This window comes from Notolepis coatsorum (assembly GCF_963971535.1).
Source record: "Notolepis coatsorum genome assembly, chromosome: 13".
Lineage (NCBI taxonomy): Eukaryota > Metazoa > Chordata > Actinopteri > Aulopiformes > Paralepididae > Notolepis > Notolepis coatsorum.
The window spans coordinates 31926052-31947185 of NC_140177.1; the positions used below are offsets into that span (position 1 = coordinate 31926052).

The window sequence follows — 21134 nt, forward strand, 5'->3', positions numbered from 1 at the left end:
CGTCCTTAAAATACATCCTGGAAATGTTTAACTTGTTGTCGCAGAATTGTTTGAGGGATATACATACAAATGGGGGACCCTGATGTAAACAAGACGAAAGTCTTTCTCTGGTCTGCATCCCCTTAACAATTGTGTGTATTGAGCTGTACTGTATTGTACCCATTCTGCAATCTGTTAATAACATTTTCAATCAATCAATCAAACATATATTAATTCAATGATATTTAATTAATTAATAATGCCACGACTCATCATTGTAATTATAATGTGTTTATTTGACCAGTTACCCCACATTTATATGGTAAAAAAAACGATTGGGGCTTTGTACTTATATTATTTCTACTACCACTAGAACAGACTGTCCTGCTGCTGCTACTCAAAACAAACCACGAGAAATTGCCCCAACGCAGCCACCGTCGTTCTATCTGACGAAACAAGCGTTTGGAGAAGTAGTGGATGTCAAACAAACATGGCAGGTAGAGGAGGTAAACAGAGTCGTTCTGGCGCCGGCCTTTCGGGTAGAAAAGGTGACCAGGAGGAAGAGGAGCAGCCACTGCAGGCTGTGTTGATCGCAGACAGCTTCAACCGAAGGTTCTTCCCCATCTCCAAAGATCAGCCGAGGGTATGGTGCCTAGCCTAAACCTCTATCTACTGTAGCTATCAAGCTAAGCTAACCGGGATGCTAATGGTGTACATGAGTGTGCAATGCATGATGCCATTGCCACTCACTCTCGTAACACTGACAGGCAGGACTAACGATTTACATGGAGACAATAATAGTGTCATTCGCGTTCGCAATTAAACGTGCCCTTAGTACTGACAGGTGGTCAACGTTATAACAACTATGTGGCTAGCTAGAGGTGTTGCTTATAAACGCTACTCCAGTGGCTACTAGCCCACTGTCCAGCTGGATCGATCAGCATCATGTAGAGACAGCTGTCAGGCAGATAGAACTTTAACCCTTTCAAGTGTCAAGTTTTTGGGAATGTTTTCTCAGAATTCTATCTTAGAATTGTACTGTCGATCTGTATGTCGTCTGTGTCAGATATATGTTATGATGAATTGAAAATGGGGGACCCTGATGTAAACAAGACTAAAGTCTTTCTCTGGTCTGCATCCCCTTAACAATTGTATGTATTGTTGAGCTGTACTGTACTGTACCCATTCTGCAATCTGTTAATAAAGTTTTCAATCAATCAATACTAATACCCTTCCATGGCCAGCAGTAGACAAAAGTGACACCCATCATTAGGAATATTCAATTCTCAAGATTCTAATCACATTAGAACATCTGTAAGGGTTATAGTAGGGCAATTCCATGCAAATGTCAACCTCACCATGAACAAATTTAAATTACATGATCATAACCAAACCAATTTCAAATGTATCATCAAGGTCTATATTTTGAAGTCCAAAATAGATTTGATCGTAATATTCATGAGAATGCATGTTTTTTCACACTACAGGAGGAGACACAATGATGTACACATTTATTTTTCGATTAACCTAATTGTATGACTTTCTGAATGGCCAGAATGGCAAAAAAAATCAACAGATATTTTTCTAACCTCACCTTTGGTCATGAAGGGCTGTTGTATCAATATGTGAATCAATTATGTACTTTGTCTTTCCATTGGCAGGTGAAGCATGCTGTTATAATGCCCCTTTATGGGACAGCGAATGTAACATCCATAACGTTTTCCAGGAAAAGTTGTCATAAAACATGCATCTGGAATGTAATGTCAACCAAACTTCCTAAGCAAAGCTAACTTTTATAAATGACATATTAGCAACAATTAGTCATTCTGGTCTTATTTTTTTTATTCTTTACAAGTGTTATGGATGTTACCGTTATGGATGTTACATTGCAAGTGACGGATGTTACATTGCGAATGTGTGTTGTTAAGTCCGATTATGACCCCTTTGTTTGAAGTATAATTTACACATTTTAGTTAAACTTATTGAGATAAAGATGAGCCTGCAATAAGAAATGTTTTGACCTTTTGGATTTTGAGATAGGTGACAAAATACACAGCGTTATGGATGTTACGGAAATTGACAAGCTTTTCGGACTCGCTGAACACATGATGAAAACTCTGAATATCTTTTTCAAAGAATAACATGTTTACTATCACTTTGTAGGGAAGGGTTTGAGGTACCCAAAAAGCACATTCAGGAAAACCTGGCATTTCCTCTCAAGGAATGAATCACAAAAAAGTGCCGTTATGGATGTTACACGTCTGAAATAGACAAAAAACACTATCAAAAATGTGTGTTAAGTCCGATTATGACCCCTTTGTTTGATTTAAATCAGAAGTATTTTATGACTCCTTGTTTGATTAAAATCCAACATATTTCCAGACACAACTTTTTCACACATTGTTGGTCTAGGCCTGGGCCTAGGCAGAGCAGTGTCCACGTTAGCCTACTGCTAATCGGCTGCTGTCGGCCATCTCCCCCTCGCGTCTGCTCAGCCTACATGTGTATTTGTTATTGTTTTGCCGAGTATCGTGACAAGAAACCCCAAATGAAACCAAACAGAAAGTAAATGAGTATTATTCCAGGGATGACATTTCAAGACAGGCCCCAGGAATGAAGGATGCAGTGACCATAAGAGAAGGAGTCAAGCAGAGGGTTCAGAAACGCCACATGTCCATGTCCCTTATGGAGGCTTACCGCTGCACTTCCAACCAAAGAGGACAAGTCCTGGGTCAGTTTTGATCAGATTCGTGAACACCTCAATCCTCACATGGATAACAGAGGGAGATACCATTTCTCGGAACCAGTCCAGGCAGAGTGAATTGGACTTGATTTTTTTATAACTTTCTTTTTCATGGTGAGGTTGACATTTTCATGGAATTGCTCCAAAACAAATTTTCTGATTTAACCGATATTAATATTGCTGTTCTCTGTATAGAAAACACTTTTTTATGTTAATCAAATAAAGAGCTACATTTTTTTTTTTTTTTGTGATTTTTGTGATGTCACAGTATGATGTCATAATAGAACATTCTAGAACATTTGTGATGTCACAGTATGATGTCATAATAGACATTCTAGAACATTTGTGATGTCACAGTATGATGTCATAATCAAACATTCAAGTTCAAGTTCTTTAATAGTTGTCATACAGAAGTACAGAATACTTTCATACAAAATGCTTCTTACTGTTACGCTCCAGAGACTGTGCTAGACAAGATAGTATCAAATAACATAATAACATAATATAGCATGAATTTAGAAGAAGAAAAATGAGGTCACAGTGTTCGGTATAGACATATGTACAATGTTCTGAGTTACCATATAATATACAATACACAATATACTATGCAGTGTACTAATGTACAGTACTATCTAGTGCAAAGCAGAAATGGGATGAGGTACAATTTTAGGTACAATTTACAGTAAGGTGTACGAGTTGTAGTGCAATCCTTCATCCATAAATATAAAGTGTGGGGAGTGGGTGCTACAGTGTGTTTGTTTAAAGTGGGTGTGTGCTATAAAGTGTGTGGAGTGGGTGCTACAGTGTGTTTGTTTAAAGTGAGTGTGTGCGTGTGGATGTGTGTGCTATGTGCGTTTGGTGGTTGTTGTTGTGTAGTGTTCATTCATTGTTCGTTTAGCAGCCTGATGGCCTGGGGATAGAAGCTTCTTCTGAGTCTTTCTGTGCTCGCCTTGAGACTCCGGTATCGCTTGCCTGACCGCAGCAGTTCAAAGAGGCAGTTGTTCGGGTGACTGGAGTCTTTAATGATTCTCTTAGCCTTGCCCTTGCAACGCTTGTAGTAAATGTTCTGGAGGGTGGGGAGCCCCCCTCCAATTGTGCGTTCGGCTGAACGTGTCACTCTTTGTAGTCTGCTTCGGTCTTGTGCAGTGCTATTCCCAAACCAGGAGGTGATGTTGCCGGTCAAGATGTTCTCTATTGTACATGAGTAGAAGTTCTTAAGGATCTTCTGGCTGACTTGGAACTTCCTTAGTCGCCTGAGGAAGTAGAGGCGTTGTCGTGCCTTCTTCACAACACTGTCAATGTGTGTGGTCCATGTCAAGTCCTCGGATATGTAGGCTCCGAGGTACTTAAAGCTGTTGACTCTCTCAACCGGTGCCCCGTCGATGCTGAGGGGGCTGTAGTCCTTGACCCCCGACCTCCTGAAGTCCACAATCATCTCCTTTGTTTTGCTGACGTTCAGGGAGAGGCTGTTTTCCTGGCACCATCCCGCCAGGACCTTGACCTCTTCCAGGTAGGCCCTCTCGTCGTTGGCAGAGATCAGGCCCACCACCACTGTGTCGTCAGCAAATTTGATGATTGTATTGCTACTCCGCTGAGCCACACAGTCGTGTGTGTACAGGGAGTAGAGGAGGGGACTCAGAACACAGCCCTGGGGGGCCCCTATGTTGAGGGTGATGGATGAGGAGGTGCAGTTGCCTGCTCTCACCACCTGGGGTCTGCCAGTCAGGAAGTCCAAGACCCACTGGCAGAGGTCATAGCCCAAGCCCAGGTCCCTGAGCTTGGCTATGAGTATGGAGGGGACTATGGTATTGAATGCCGAGCTGTAGTCGATGAATAGCATTCTCACATAGTTCCCCTGCCTCTTGTCCAGGTGTGATGCTGCTGTGTGCAGCACATGGGCTATGGCGTCCTCCGTGGACCTGTTGGGGCGGTATGCAAATTGCAGGGGGTCCATGTTGATGGGGAGGGAGGAGCAGATGTAGCCCTTTACTAGCTTCTCAAAGCACTTCATGGCTATGGAGGTGAGAGCTACAGGGCGGTAGTCGTTGAGGCAAGCAGGCTTGGATTTTTTGGGTACAGGGATAATAGTGGACTTCTTCAGGCAGGTGGGGATGACAGCCTGTTCTAAGGACAGGTTAAATATGTCAGTGAATACTGGGGCCAGTTGGTCGGCACAGACTTTTAGGACGCGGCCGGGGATGCCGTCCGGACCTGCTGCCTTCCTGATATTCACTTTTTTAAAGGTCCGCCTCACCTCATGCTCTGTTACCCTGAACACTGCGCCTCCATCAGCAGCCGACCCCCCCCCCCCCCATTGCCGAGGCTTGTGAGCTGGTGTTGTTATTACCAGCATCAAACCTCGCATAGAAGGTATTGAGGTCATTTGCTAAGGAGATGTCACTGTTCAGTTTGAGGGAGGCGCCTTTGTAGTCTGTCATCGTTTTGAGCCCCTGCCACATAGCTCTAGAGTCAGCTTGTTCAAACTGGAGTTCAATTTTATCCCTGTAGCGCCGTTTGGCCTCTGACACTGTCCTCCTTACGTTGTATCGCGCCACCTTGTGGTCATTCATGTTGCCTGCCACTAGGCCGTCGTTGTATGCTTTGGTGCGCTCTCTCAGAGCTTCACGGACGGATTTGTCTACCCAGGGTTTTTGATTTGGGTAAACTTTCATTTTGGTAGTGGGGATTGTTTCTTTCACCCTAGTACAAACATAGTCCAGCACTGTTTCCGTGTAGACATTAATGTTATCTGTGTCGCGGAACACATTCCAGTCTGTGTAGTGAAACACTGACCGGAGCGTCTCCTCTGACGTCAAATCCCATTTCTGCACCTCTCGCGAGACTACAGGAGTACTTTTAATTCTCTGTTTGTACTTTGGTGAAAGAAAGATGGACGCGTGATCTGATTTACCAAAGCCACTATCAGAATGAGCCTTGTAGCCACCTTTAAATTGCGTGTAACAATTCTAGAACATTTGTGTTCTATATATATTCAACAATTCTCTCAGCATTCTTTGGCATGGATAATGAGAACCACCAGTTGATCACAGAGGCAGTGCTGACATTTCTGCATGCTTCAGAGTTGTACCAGAGGATATAGCGTTAGTGTATGTATTAGTATTGGACAGGCAAGAGGAGCAGAGAAGAAGGAGAAAGTGTGAGTTGAAGAGGCCTAAAGATGGAACACCACTAGTGTAGTATAAGAAATGAGGAGGGAAGAAATACGCCAAGAAAGAAGAAGAAGAAGAAGAAGAAGAAGAGATCATCAAAAGAAGTGCGGAGGGCAGTAATACGCCACGATGCGTCTACTCTGCCGGAAATTCAAAAGAAGAAGAAGAAGAAGCATTTCTTCAGACTACAACATGAATCCAGACTGGTTTGACCCTCAGGCTCGAGTTACACCTAGGGTGTTTTCGTTTAGTTTTTCAGATGAGTTTAGCTTTTCCAGGTGGCAACGTAGTGGCAGCAGAGTTAGACATTTGTTTTGCAATCTGAGCACCTTCGTTTTGCCTCCTGAGCACAGTGATGTAGTACAATGCCAAAGCAGTAGATGGCAGTAGGTGGCGAACATGAAGGCAATTTTCAACCAATCAGAACTTGAATGTGCCAATACACTTTCTGCAAAGAAATGTCAACAAGCCGCCATCTTTAAATGCCTATGCAGCACTTATTTTTCAGCAAAGTGTAATAAAAGTGCAATAAACAAAACGGATTACATTCACATTCACATTCACTGCCTCTCATTTGTTGATGAAACAAAACTAACATCAACACAAGTGACCACCAAGAGCGGATAGTTTAGTCTAAAAAAAGATCGGCGATGTTGTTAGCTACATGCTAACGTGAATGGAATATGCCAGTATAACAGTATAGCATTGTGGCTAGCAGCTAACATTAGCTCACGTTAACCAGCCAGCACCAAACTGATGATATCGGGAGCTATCAGTAGCTAGATAACATTAGAGACAACGCCTCGTGTATTAAACAAAAGTGAATAGATGACTGGGCCATTTTGTTTAATGCTTGTTAAGATTGAAAGAGGAGCTTGAGCTAACATGGTCTGATAGCTAACGCTAGCTCACGTTAGCCAGCTGCTCATGCAATCGTTAATGCTAGCAGAATGAATGGATGTAAACTTTATTTAACATATTGCATAATGGGTACAATACAATACGGCTCAATACAAACAATTGTTAAGGGAATACTGTTGTAGCTTGGACTGGGGTCCTTATAACAATAACTTGACAACACATGGTAGCTGCAGCTATTTGGGACAGCTCTGTTGTCACCGGACGTTGGTGAGGGCACGCAGATGCCGGTATCTACTGCGCATGGGCGGTGAGCAAAAACGGCTACGCGCCGATTACACGACACGTTGTCGGCGAGTTTTGGCGAGTATCCAAAACGAAAACACCTTTTCAGCGTTCCCGCTAGGGCAACGCGTTTTCCTGCCAAAACGGCATTTCTGTGTAACGGGGACAGCAAACATATTCATTCAGCAACAAAACGAAAACAAAAACGCCCAGTGTAACCTAGGCCTCAAAATGGTCCACCGAAGTCAAACACATATTTTTGATAGTGTTTTTTGTCTATTTCAGATGTGTAACATCCATAACGCAAAAATGTAACATCCATAACGGCACTCTTTTGTGATTCATTCCTTGAGAGGAAATGCCAGGTTTTCCTGAATGTGCTTTTTGGGTACCTCAAACCCTTCCCTACAAAGTGATAGTAAACATGTTATTCTTTGAAAAAGATATTCACAGAGTTTTCATCATGTGTTCAGTGAGTCCGAAAAGCTTGTCAATTTCCGTAACATCCATAACGCTGTGTATTTTGGCACATATCTCAAAATCCAAAAGGTCAAAACATTTCTTACTGCAGGCTCATCTTTATCTCAATAAGTGTAACTAAAATGTGTAAATTATACTTCCAATTCAAATCGATGCCTTGTCAATGTTAAGTTAAGTTTCCAATGTTCTCTCTGAATGTAACATCCATAACGCTGGAATTGCCCAGTAGCAATAGGGTGGAAGGCATCATCATATGATAGCAGTTCTACACAACTGTACAATATGTGCTTTGAAAATGGTCACAGTAACTTCCAAGACATCCCTCAAGGCCCTTCATTCCAATTGACATTCAAACATTTACCATGAGTTCAACGATAGTTTGGTTGGTAATCTGTAACTTGCCTGATCATTAAAAGTCTTATTTACAGTTACCGTATAACGTTGGGATTTCACATGGCTGATGAATGATTTGGTTAGCTGACTGCAACTCAAATGGCTATCAAATGTACCAGTGTAATAATGTAATAATAAGCTGAATCATCACTGCATCACTGTGTGTGTGTGTGTGTGTCTGTCTGGCCTGCTCACAGGCTTTGCTACCACTGGCCAATGTGTCTATGATCGACTACACCCTGGAGTTCCTCACTTCAACCGGGGTTCAAGAGACGTTTGTCTTCTGCTGCTGGATGTCCAATAAGATCAAGGAACACTTGCTGTAAGTAGAGAGACGGTCCCAAGTCAACTACTGGACAGAGCCTCATTCTCAAGTCTTATGGGGACGTTAAGTCGTGACGTATCGACCTTCCAATAAACAGTTTCCAGGGCCAAACTTCCTGAGTTGACTGAGGCTCTTGTCTTCAAATCAAATCCAATCAAATAGATTTGTAAAGCCCGCAATCACAAGTTAATGTCCCCATGGGCTGGACAAGTCTTCTTTAAACAAGTCAAGAAGAAACATCACAATAAATCAAGAACAAAAAACCCATCATGAAATCCAAAACAACACTCCCAGACATACCCCAGCGAAGGTAAGGAAAAACTCACTAAAAACCTAGCAATAGGAAAAAAGCACCACAGGCAGTGTGGAGGAGAGAAACCTTAGAAGGGCCGTTCAAGGGGGGATCCCCCTTCTTGGATGTCGGTGATAGTAGTGTTGTTATGGATGATCGATGGGTGGAGAATAAAACAAGCAAAATAGTTGGTATGTATGTACGTGTAAGAAAACATGTGTACATGCGCAATAGCAACTGGGGTACATTAGAACATTTATGAAAGATTTTAAATAGAATAGAGCTAAGAACAACAACAACAAAAGAGAAGGCATAGGGAAACGAGCGCTAGTATGAAAAATAGGATAAAGGCTAAATGTCAAGGCAACTCAACATACCTCATTGCTGTTGCACTATACTCAGTAGTACTCATTTATATATTGTATACCCAGTTTAATCTCCTGTACATTGTATATTACTATTGCACTTTACTGCTACATTTGCACTCTTGTTGGATGCCAAACTTCTTTTCATTGTACTGTACTTATGCTGTATGTTGGCACCGTTATTAGGAGGTCTCAGTATTCTCATTCAGTATTATATTTATGTTGTATTATTAGTTGTACTGTCACTTTAGGTGGTGGGCGTGCTCACAGGGGTGTGGCGCTAATGGGAGTGTTCTTATGGAGTTTCATTCACCTTTTCACGTGGTTGACAGTTCACGGAGAGAGGGGGTGAGAGTAGGAGGGCATAATTTCTTTTGACCGCAATATTGAAAGCATGCAATAGCGCAAGCCACACGCAAGCCTCGCAAGAGCGCAAGAACGCAATATATAGTATCATTAGAACGCATCAGTATCATATATTAGTTTATGTAATTAAGTGTATTTTGTTGTTTGATGAAGCGAAGGAATAAAAGCTTGAAAAGTACTTTCTGGACGTGGAACGGAATTATTTCACTAGGCGCGTCAATTGTTCGTACTCCTCTACTTAGCCCCTCGGCACGACCTGTCTATGTATGACAGTCTACTGCCGCAACACTGTATGATGACAATACATTTGAATCTAATCTAATGCCTCAGTGCTGTGTCCCTTGTTGTTTTAATAGATCTGATTAATAAAAAGCTGTTTGGGGTATGTGTATGTGCTCCTAGTATCTCCCACTGTCTGAGCGTTGGGGCCCAGACATGAACATTATGTCACGCGTGGCATCAGACATAACAACCGAATAGACTGCCAACCTGAGCATGACATAAGAGCAAAATGGCCGCTGTGTGAAATTATGGTAAATTCTGCCAGTGTAATCTCAAACCTTACATTTTCTCTCTCTCTCCTCCTCTCCTCTCCTCTCCTCTCCTCTCCTCTCCTCTCCTCTCCTCTCCTCTCCTCTCCTCTCCTCTCCTCTCCTCTCCTCTCCTCTCCTCTCCTCTCTCTCTCTCTCTCTCTCCCTCTCCCTCTCCATCCCCCCCTCTCTCTCTCTCTCTCTCTCTCTCTATCTCTCTCTCCCTCTCCCTCCCCCCTCTCTCTCTCTCTCTCTCTCTCTCTCTCCCTCCCTCCCAATAGAAAATCTAAATGGTGCCGGCCCAGCTCCCCCAATGTGGTCCACATCATCACATCAGACGCGTACCGTTCCCTTGGCGACGTGCTGAGGGACGTGGACGCCAAGGCACTGCTACGCTCTGACTTTGTGCTGGTGTACGGAGACGTGGTGTCCAACGTGGACGTCACCGCGGCGCTGCAGGAGCACAGGTAGGGTTGCCATGGTGTAATTCCCAACGACTAGTAAACTCATGACAAACACAGGTATTACTGGCGACACCGGATATCTTACATAATGACGCTCAAGTGATTGCTTTGATCTTTAACGTTACGCGGCTACATTGATCCGCTGTGTCTGTCCGTCTACATCTGTTTTTGAATCATTTTCAATGATTAGTATCCATTTGTTGGATAGAGACGGACAGAGTTGACATTAAGTTCTAATTAAAAAAAGAAAGAAAGAAAATCACTTTCCTATCTGTTTATTGACGGACACGTTCAGTTTATGATGTCTGATTTACATGCTTGATAACACATTTAGTATTTTACTTAATGCACTTTTTTTTATGTGGGCACTGATGTGCGAAAATGTATTAACACTTTGGCTGCCGGAAAACGCCTAAACACGTCATTCCCGGCCATGCTCAAGTTGCCGAAGACGCTTTACAGCGTCTTTAATATCAATATTTCAAAAATCTGGGATCGGATTCATATTTCCCCTCCGCTGGCCTGAGATCCACCAGGAGGACCCACTGAGCTCTCTGGCGGTTCAGGAGCGCCATCTGGTGGCCGATCGGCGCAATCGCTTAACAGGAAGTGCTATGGAGATTGTGCTGGTCGGCCGTATTACTTCCGGGCACTAGCTATAGGTTCCGGGACTCGATCTCGACACACTACATAGCGATCGATTGCCAATAACTCGATAAACAACATGATTTGGACGTATATACCATTATACAAGCTGGAGATGGACCGGGTAAATCGACATCCCATAATGGTAAAATTTCTACTCTACGATGATCGGCCAACGGCGCGCGGAGACTGGGGTGAGTTTTAGCGTGTAAAGTTACCGTCTTCGATACTAACTGCTATTATCAACATTTGACCCACATTAGATGATTGGTATAACGCTGCCCACGGAATTATAAACGCCCCCTAGCCCATCCGGTCAACATCAGATGACGTGTAGTAACTTCTACTGTAGAAGTACGTCTAGTTGGAATTTTTTATATCGCGCTGATTGCCATAAAACTGTATTGCATCATCAATATAATGTATTTGGGGCTATAGATCACGTTCTGGAGAAAGCTGCAGAAAGAGATGAAAACATACTTATACATTAGACCAGGGGTAGGCAACCTTAGGCACGCGTGCCTGCATAGGCACGCGGGGGCATTTGCATAGGCACAGGGGGCAGCAGTAAAAAAAAAAAAAAAAAAAAAAAAAAAAAATATACTTTTTTTTTTTTTTTTTTTTTTTTTTTAAATATTATAGTGAAATATTTTGCACTGTTGTCGCATTTATCTTGTTGAAATCCTCCCACAGGTTCTTTTTACTACCACATATTTAATTGAGACCCTCTATTTGTTTATTATTTCAATTTAGCTGGAAATACATTGCTACATCATTCAGTAACATTTGCAGAGCCTTATAACAAAAACATTATTACGGTCACCATTGTGACCAGTGGGATTAATCAACTAATTTTATTATTTATTTTTCTATTTCATTTAACATTGCACATGTTAAAAGCCATATTTTTTACTCAAAATGTGAGTATTACCAAGTCAACTTGTGTTCTTAAAACAATGACAATAAACATAGTTTTATTAGGTTGAAATAATGTGGTTGTGTACTTATTTTTCTGGATTATTATGGATTGAAAACTGAAAACCTTAATGCACAGTAACTGAACTCAATATTTTTAAGTTCTGGTAACTTATTATTATATATTTTTTACAGTGTAGTCTTGCGATCAATCAAAACTTATTTACACGATATACCTCACATTCACCCTCCATTCACATCCTGGTGTTCTCCTGGTGTTCTCCATTAGGCCTGTAGGTGGAGCTATGACAGCCCACGTACAGTACACACACCGATGGTGTGTGATGTGTCCAAAAATGAATGGGCAAATGTGAGTGAAATGGTCGCACTGTATGCAGCTGTTTGTCTGCATTGCATCCCCCCCCCCCAACTCAGATTTAGGGTTGATACAACCATCATAATCATATTGTTAATAATAACAATAACGATAATGATGTAATAATGTAAAAATTATCATTAAAAATACCTGATTATGAGAAAAAATATTTACGATGCATGGAATATTGTTGAGGCACACTAGTTACAACTATATTTCAAACAGGCACTCCATGTCAAAAAGGTTGCTGACCCCTGCATTAGACCATACTTTACTATGAATATGTGAATGAAAAAGTTTAACGTTGCTACACAATGAACAATACATATAGGACTTTGAATGGGCCCTAATAATGGCAATGTAGCAATAGAATTTTTAAAAAGTTATAGCCCTGCAAAGAAGTGGACTTTCTCTATAGACAAATAGAGCCGGCAACCTACGGTTGATAATGAATTTAACCCATGGCAGCCAAAGTGTTAAATGGGTTTTATTTCTATTTAAAAAAAAATCTATATATCCTTTTTCTTTTTTAAAAGCATACACCGGTGGGGGTGGTGGGGAAATAATGTACACAGAGGATGCCTGAATACAGACTACCGTGGCCGAGTAAGAGCTTGTCTCTGGTAAACGTAGCGGCGATCTCAGCCACCGCTTCAGTAGTAAATGGGTCTCATTCCCGAAAATTTTCCAAAGATATATTCTGGAAGACTTATCTTGGAACCACTGAGACATAATCTATGACAAGTACACTCTGAGTCCTGAACGTGCTGGAGATATGTCTTAAGTGGCTGAAACGGTCGCAGAAATTATATGATCTGATATCTGCTTGGAGAATGGCATTCTGTCGTAAACTCCAAAGCGCGTTCCCGTTCAGCTCATTTGCATACAAAACACCGCCTCCATAGTTCCTTATAAGGCAACTGGTGACGCAGCTGTGTGAAATGGAATGGCGGAAGTGCTTTGCGAGCCGCGTGATTACGAAACCTAGCGTCAGTCAGTGCCAATCAGAGAGCGTCTCAGAGAAATGCGGCTAGGTTTCGTAATCACGCTTGCGCCCATCAAAACTAGATTAGATTAATGTATTGGCATCAGTGCATGTGAGCGGATCGGAGCGTGAGCGGCGCGGGGAGCGGGCGGTTTTGACGTGAGCGAGGAGTGGGTTTTAAAATGTGTCGGCGCGACGTCCGGTGCGAGAGTTCTCCTCCGCTCCAATCCACTCCAGGCCGCTCACAGTGGTTTAACACTGATGTAATATATACATGCAGTACAATGCCAAAGCAACAGATGGCGATGTACAAACATGAAGGCCATTTTCAACCAATGAGAAGGGTGAACCTGTGATATCCTGTTCAGGCTTTGTCACTCACTCCTGTTAGAAAAAGTATCGACGCCATTGTTGTTGTCGTAGCTTACATGCTAACGTTAATGGCAGCGACCATAGCATTGTGGCTCGGCTAGCTATCATCGCTTAATAGAGCTAGTGAATGGATAAACAACGTTATTTAACATTGCAGAATGGGTACAATTACAATGCGGCTCAATACAAACAATTGTTAAGGGGCCCAGGGGGTGTAGACTGTTGTAGTTTGAGCTAATTTACACCATGCTCCAAAAAAAAAAAAAATCTGTCGAGCGATCTGGAGCGGGGAGCGCTCGATTCAAGGTGAGCGGGGAGCGAGCGGAGAGCGACTTGGGGGCGGGGTCAACATGAGCGATTAGCGGAGCGGACCAAGCTTTAAAGAGCGTATTTCTCGGCCGCGCCGATCCGCTCACGTGGCCTGATTGGCATCATATACACCTCGCGGTACACACCTGCCGCAGCGCGCGCACACACAGACACACACGCACGCGCGCGCAGTACTGTATATGAATGAATATAATATATATAGCCTACGGCGGGCGTAATGAATGAACGCAGTATGGCTTATTATTCCATAAGCCTATAGGCTACTGCATGTTCATTCGTAGGCGCACACAAGACTGGTTATGGAATATTAATGCAGTCTATTTCCACCGATTAGCTTTAGTTCTTATTTATTTATCCACTGTCATTTCAGTGTTGGTGTATAGGCTATATAGTGTATTTCAATATAAGTTTAATTGATTAATGATATATTCGAAGGAATGCAGGTTTATAGCTATATCAACCCCCTCCAATGTACAGTAAATGACCAAGTATGGTTTTGTCAATATTCCAATGTACAGTTTTGCTTGTACAGTGTAAGAATATCCCTCACCCATCCCTACCCAACCTCCTCCAACAGTTTCTAGTCAAATGTACTCTCTTTTCTGGACTCTTTTTGTATCACAAACAGTACTGTATTTGCAAATCTGGTATGTCATAAATGTATAGATGTAGCAGTACTGTCTATCTGTGTCATGTGTGTCATATATGTTATGATGAATTGAAAATGGGGGACCCTGATGTAAACAAGACGAAATTCTTTCTCTGGTCTGCATCCCCTTATGTAATTGAGCTGTACTGTACTGTACCCATTCTGCAATCTGTTAATAAAGTTTTCAATCAATCAATCAATCAAACAAAGGTCTGTCCCATTGTATACCAATCAATGGGATACATTGCATGTTGACCTGCATTCTTTCAAATGTATATAATTAATCATTAAAACAGATGTGTAACAAATAAGAAATACAAATTCCACAGAAGGCATTAAATTATTATTATTTTCAATCATTTCACAATAATTGCATAATTGTGTTTGAATATCTGAGTGATTATTTGTCCAAAATAGCTGGTTCAGATATGGTTAATCCAGCTGCCCTGTGATCAGATGAATCCATATTATTTATTTTTCCGACATCAAATTTCGTAATTTCTTATCGTACAAATATTGTCATATTTATTTTAATTATGATTAAGTAATTAATTCCAAGGAGGCCTGTAGCGTTGACGTGAAGGAATCACTATGAGAACACAGTCTGTCAAGTTATAATAACATTTTAAATTAGTCAATCAATCATGAGATTTGATCGTGGGCTGAGAGCATATTTAAGTGTGCTCCTCAGCACTCTTAGATCTGCTCTCAAATAAGATAAGATAATAATAAAAAATAATAAAAATAAGATAATAAGAAGACTCCCACTCCCAGCCCTAATATGTCTTAAATAGGCCGAAATATATCTGGCTAAGACGAAATATTTTGTCGTAACTTTGTTCGAGAATGAGACCCAATGATAGTATCCGCTCCTAGACAACAGAAAACATTGTGCTGCCCTATTAGTAGATCTGTCGGAAGCATTTGATAGGGTTGACCTTTCTGTTCTTTTGAATGGACTACACAGCATTGGGTTGGTTAATTTGTCTCGAGAGACTTCAGCATGTGAGAACTGGGAAAGCCCAGTCAGAGTTCTTACCCATTACTAAAAGGCGCCCCTCGCGCTTAAAATCAATATCCCACTATCCTATGGACAATTTGAAAATGTTATTACAAATCTCCCTGCTTCAATTTGCAACTATTCTTCCTTGCTTTTCCTCAACTTTATTTTGTGTCGTTTACCTGATTGTATTGCCAGTATTGCCTGTAATCTTGACAGCATTGAAAATGAGGGAAACCTTAAAGGTACGGCCTTTTCCAGTGTTATAAATAGCCTCTTCCAGTGTTGTTTTCTAGCAATGGGTGGTTGTATCAACAATGTCTGTGTCTCAGATTCTCATTTTGGCGGATTGCTCTAGTTCAGATATCACGAGATCCTCCCCCACTGAACTAAGCCATTCTGATTTGACTGTTTTGCTGACGTGAATAAGGCACTGATCTGCATATCTCAGCCCCTGGTTGTAGTCACCGCCCACAATCAACAATTCGCTCAACAACGGAGCAGTGGGAATAATGCGGAAGTGGTTTCCCTGTCCCGACTCTCCCTCTTTCTATCTCTCCAACCTGCATTTTACACACAATCGCAGCCGCTCACACAGTGCACACGCATACGTGCGCTCACGTCCCCAACTCTTCTCTCTATCTCTCCAACCTGCATTTTACACACAATCGCAGCCGCTCACACAGCGCACACGCACGCTCACGTCCCCGACTCTCTCTATCTCTCCAACCTGCATTTTACACACAATTGCAGCCGCTCACACAGCGCACGCTCACTTCCCCGACTGTCCCTCTCTCTATCTCTCCAACCTGCATTTTTTAAAACAATCGCAGCCGCTCACACAGCGCACACGCACGTTCACGTCCCAGACTCTCCCTCTCTCTATCTCTCCAACCTGCATTTTACACACAATCGCAGCCGCTCACACAGCGCACACGCACGCTCACGTCCCCAACTCTCCCTCTCTCTATCTCTCCAACCTGCATTTTACACACAATCGCGAGTCGAGCCGCTCACACGCACGCTCACGGAGCGATCTCTCCCTTTCTCTCTCGCTCGCTCGTTCTCTCTCTCGCTCTCTCTCTGTATTGATTGATTGATTGATTGAAAAGTTTATTAACAGATTGCAGAATGGGTACAGTACAGTACAGCTCAATACATACAATTGTTAAGGGGATGCAGACCAGAGAAAGACTTTCGTCTTGTTTACATCAGGGTCCCCCATTTTCAATTCATCATAACATATATGACATACATGACATACAGATAGACAGTACTGCTACATCTATACATTTATGACATATCAGATTTGCAAATACAGTACTGTTTGTGATACAAAAGTGTCCAGAAAAGGAGTGTATATACATTTGGCGTAGAAACTGTACATTGGAGGAGGTTGGTTGGGTGGGGTGGGGTTGGGTGGGTTGGGTGAGGGCTGTACATTGGAGGTGGGGGGGGGGGTTGGGTAGGGGACACACACACATTTTACACTGTGCATTGGAATATTGACAAAGCCTTACTTGGTCATTTACTGTACAACTAGGTTAGGACATTTGTAGGGGCCAGTTTCGAATTGCAGTCTCACGTAGGTGTTTTTTGAGAGTGTTTTTGAAAGTGGGTAGTGATTCACATTCCTTTACAGCTTTAGGTAGGGCGTTCCACATTGATGTGGCATAATTGCTAAACGTGTTTAGTCCCTTGTTTGAGCCGAATCTGGGTTTTACATGATTTGTGGAGCTCCCTCTGGTGTTGTGATCGTGGTATTCACTGACCTTTGGGAAGTATTTTGACATGTACATGGGTACCTTGGTCGCGTAGTGTATCTTGTAGACCAGGCCCATTGCAATATGCTGTACTCTGTCGTCTACTCTAAGCCATCCTAGGTTGTCAAAGTGGGCAGGAGTCAGGTCAAGTAGTAGTCTGACTAGCTTGTTTTGAGATGTTTGTAATTTGTTTTTTAGTGCCTTTGAGGTGCTTTGGTACCATGAGGTGCAAGCATAGTCGTAGTACCCTTGAATGAGTGCTCCTGCTAGAGTCTTCAGGGTATTCTTGTTTACCAGAGAGGAGATCCGGTACAAGAATCGCGTTCGTTGGTTGACTTTTTTTTATTACATTGGATGCCATTTTGTCACAGGAAAGATTAGCCTCTAGGATGGAACCCAGGTAGGTAATTTCATCTTTCCTTGTGATAATATTGTCACCCACTGAGAAGCCGTCGGTCTTGCTGAGTTTGTTATTTGAACCGAAGAGAATGGACTCTGTTTTGCCCATGTGTAATGATAGTTTGTTGTCGGCGAGCCATATGCAGATTTTGCCTAGTTCCGAGCTGAGGGCTTTTTCAACCTGTAACTTGTTCTTGTCAGAGACCAGCAGGGCTGAGTCGTCCGCAAACAGGAACAAGTTGCAGTCACAAGCTGACGACATGTCATTTGCATAAATTAGGAATAGTAGCGGTCCTAGTATGCTTCCTTGTGGAACACCACAGCTCACTGTGAGGGGGGGGATAGGGTACCGTTTACTTCCACCATCTGTTCCCTCCCCTCCAGGTAGGATTGTATCCAGCTCACTGATAAACTATCAAAACCAATTGCTTTTAGCTTGTCAATCAGAATGGTGTGATTGACAGTGTCGAAGGCCTTTTGTAGGTCCAGCATGACCATGCCGCAGTATTTGCCCGCGTCCACCTCTTGTTTGATGTGGTCGTTCAAGTAGAGAAGGCATGTGTCAGTGGAGTGGGATGTTCTGAAGCCAGATTGGAATTCGTAGATTCGATTTTTTTTCCGCGAGGTACTTTTCGATCTGTTCGTATACTATTTTTTCCATGACTTTCGAGATGGATGTAAGGATGTAAGGATAGAAACAGTGTGTGGGTGACTGTCACTCAAAGCGCTTTGCGAGTATGGGCGGAGCCCAGCCCAAAACAGCTTGAAATCTTGAAGTGGAGGCGGCTAGGTGGTGCAGTGGGCAAGGCACTCACCACCAATGCTGGAGACGCTGGGTTCGAGCCCAGCTCTCCACATTGTTTTCAGTTTGGCTGGTCGTCCGTACTAATACAATTGGCAGTATTAGGGGGAGGGAAAACTGAGGGGTGGGGATCGGACGTTGTGGACAGCGACTCCTACAGGTCGGTTGGTGCGCCTGCGCAGTAGAATCAAGAAGCGATGGGGGCGGCGCCCCTCCAAAGCGCAGACCCCTGACGCTGAAAGATCGCGCCGCGCAGGTGAAAAGATGCGACGGCTGCTACCTCGAGTATCGGAGGGGACTCGTGCTATGTATGGCTTCGTCCACATTGCAGCCGGCTTGTGGGAGGCAAGAAACAGGGGAGGGTTGAATTGGACGATACGAAATTGGGATGGGAGAAAAATTTAAAATGGGAGAAAAAGTGGATAAAAAAAATCTTGAAGTGGAAAAATGATGCTTTAGAGTACTTGATTAGAAATACAAAACAATGAATTTTTTTGAAAAATAACTTACAGATGTGTTCCATAGAGTCACAGGAATTGTGTAAAATTGCCCAAATAGTGAAAGGAATATCAAAACAGCCAGGGGACCTTTAACACATTGGGTGCCAGCAACGAGATATCTCGTTGTTGGCCGCCATGCGTTGAGTGCCAATGACTAGAAATCTCGTTATTTAATCGTTATTTCTTTTATTAGCGATATCCATAAATGTTTCATCCATCCAGCCTCACGTTATCATTGGGACTGGCTCTGACCTCGAAAAGGGCAAATACCGCCCCCTATAGTCTCCCGGATGGTATTGCACCCATTGGATTGGAGTCAATGAAAATGCATGAGAAAAAAAAACTCCGGATTCCACATTTTACTTCTGAGCCATGTAACCTGAGACTATTGCATTCATTGAGGCAACCGAAAGCAGCATGGATTATCTGTTTCGAGGTATAACGTTGGATCAATAAACGCGATCGATATTTGGAATGGTGATCAGGAATTGGAATAATCTTTTTGCAGAACATCTGATGTGAGGTAAGGACTTTATTTTACCAGTCTTGGGTTAATCAGATGTTTTTTCACAGCGTTCACAACGTGTCCCCTGTGTGTGTGTATGGTGTTAGCGCCAGCAGGGCATAGATAATCGATTTTTCAGCCCGCTTCTCTAGCGTGCATAAGTACACATATACTATCGATAATCTAGCGTTTATTTGAAAACGATTCATAAATAGGCCGAAAAATTACTGTGTTTTGTGTATTCCAGTAAAGGGCTATTTTTGCGGATTTTTCTGGAATCACTAGAAATCTTCAAAACTATACTCGTATTCAAAACGGTATAAAACAGAAATGTACCAATGAAAAAACAATCAGTTTCGTACATGTTGACTGCAAGCAAGTCATTGATAAGCGACGGTTGTATTAGACACATAGCCATAATTTAAGATGTAGTTTATGCGTTCGCAAATATCCCCGTCCTCTCATTGACTAAAGCGCTGGCACTCAAGCGATAAATCGCGCACCCCCTGCTGGCAACCAATGTGTTAAGTTTCTTTGAGAATTAAATAAAGGTTTGAAATTAAATGAAACATGTTGTTATGTACCATGACCTTGTTTGCTCCTGTGTCACTGGGCATGCAGGTGAGGGCTGCTAATTAGCTAATTAGTGCTGATTGGTTACCTGCTGGCAGCTTTAAAACCAGCCCTTGAGTCACACATGCAGGGTCTGTGGTTAGAGGAGTGTGGGGTTAAACAGATAGTTATCACGTTCTATTCTTGTTTCTTTAGTTAGTATCAGTATTTCATGGTTAAAGTAGTCTTTTGGGTTAAACACAGGTTTTTAGTGTCGGTTTTGCACATGAGCCAGGGTCGTAACAGTTGGGGGCTCGTCCGGGATATTTACCCCTAGAAATTGTTTGGTGGTTTTTTTTTGTGTTGCATGGTGTGTCATGGTGCTATGGTTTGGGTGGTGTTTGTTACATATTGTGTAACGTGGGGGCTTGAGCCGTTTCATCAAACAGGTGAGTATGCCTTATTTGTTTGTAATTTGATGTGACTACTTATGCTGTTAAAATATATAGTTTAGTGGGCACCACATGTAGATAGGGACATTATTTTCTGGTTGTTGGTTAGCTTCCTGTGCACCACATACTCCTGGGGCAGTCAGGGAAGTGATTAGCACCATCTACTTGTCTGGTACCATACCATGTACTGGACGGGTGGATGGTCAAATATGATCTTTGGCTGGTAGCAGGTGTGGTTGAAGATGGTTAGGTCTACAGGGCATTAGCTTAAGGGTAGGTAGATTAGGGGGCCAGAAAACACAGGTAGTGTGGTAGGGCCTGATTTAGTGTTTCTTAGGGTAGACATGTGGTGGGCCGGTTTTGACTACAGTTTAGATGTAGAAGGTGGTTATTTCAGGGTGGTTGTTTGTTATTTTATTTTTTGCAAATTAGAAAGGTGCGCTCAGTAGAGCACACATTTCCACCGCGTCCCTTTATGGTTATTAGTATTGGCATTAGCATTCTTTATGGTTCTTCAGTGGTTCTTCAGTGGTTCTGTAGTGTGTCTTCAGTGGTTCTTTAGTGGTTCTTCAGTGGTGCTTCGTGGTGCTTCGTGGTTCTTCGTGGTTCTTCAGTGTTTCTTTAGTGGCTCTTTGGTGG

General features: G+C 42.6%; 1 protein-coding gene across 1 annotated transcript in view; it reads left to right on the forward strand.

Annotated features, from left to right (window-relative positions):
* The first annotated feature begins 170 nt into the window (after nucleotides 1-170).
* Nucleotides 171-21134, forward strand: part of eif2b5 (eukaryotic translation initiation factor 2B, subunit 5 epsilon) — a 55218-nt gene continuing 34254 nt past the window's right edge. The window contains exons 1-3 of the mRNA XM_084326962.1: nucleotides 171-622; nucleotides 8106-8230; nucleotides 10068-10253. Coding sequence (XP_084183088.1) covers nucleotides 470-622; nucleotides 8106-8230; nucleotides 10068-10253 — 464 coding nt within the window. The 5' untranslated portion in view covers nucleotides 171-469. The remainder of the gene's footprint in view (nucleotides 623-8105; nucleotides 8231-10067; nucleotides 10254-21134) is intronic.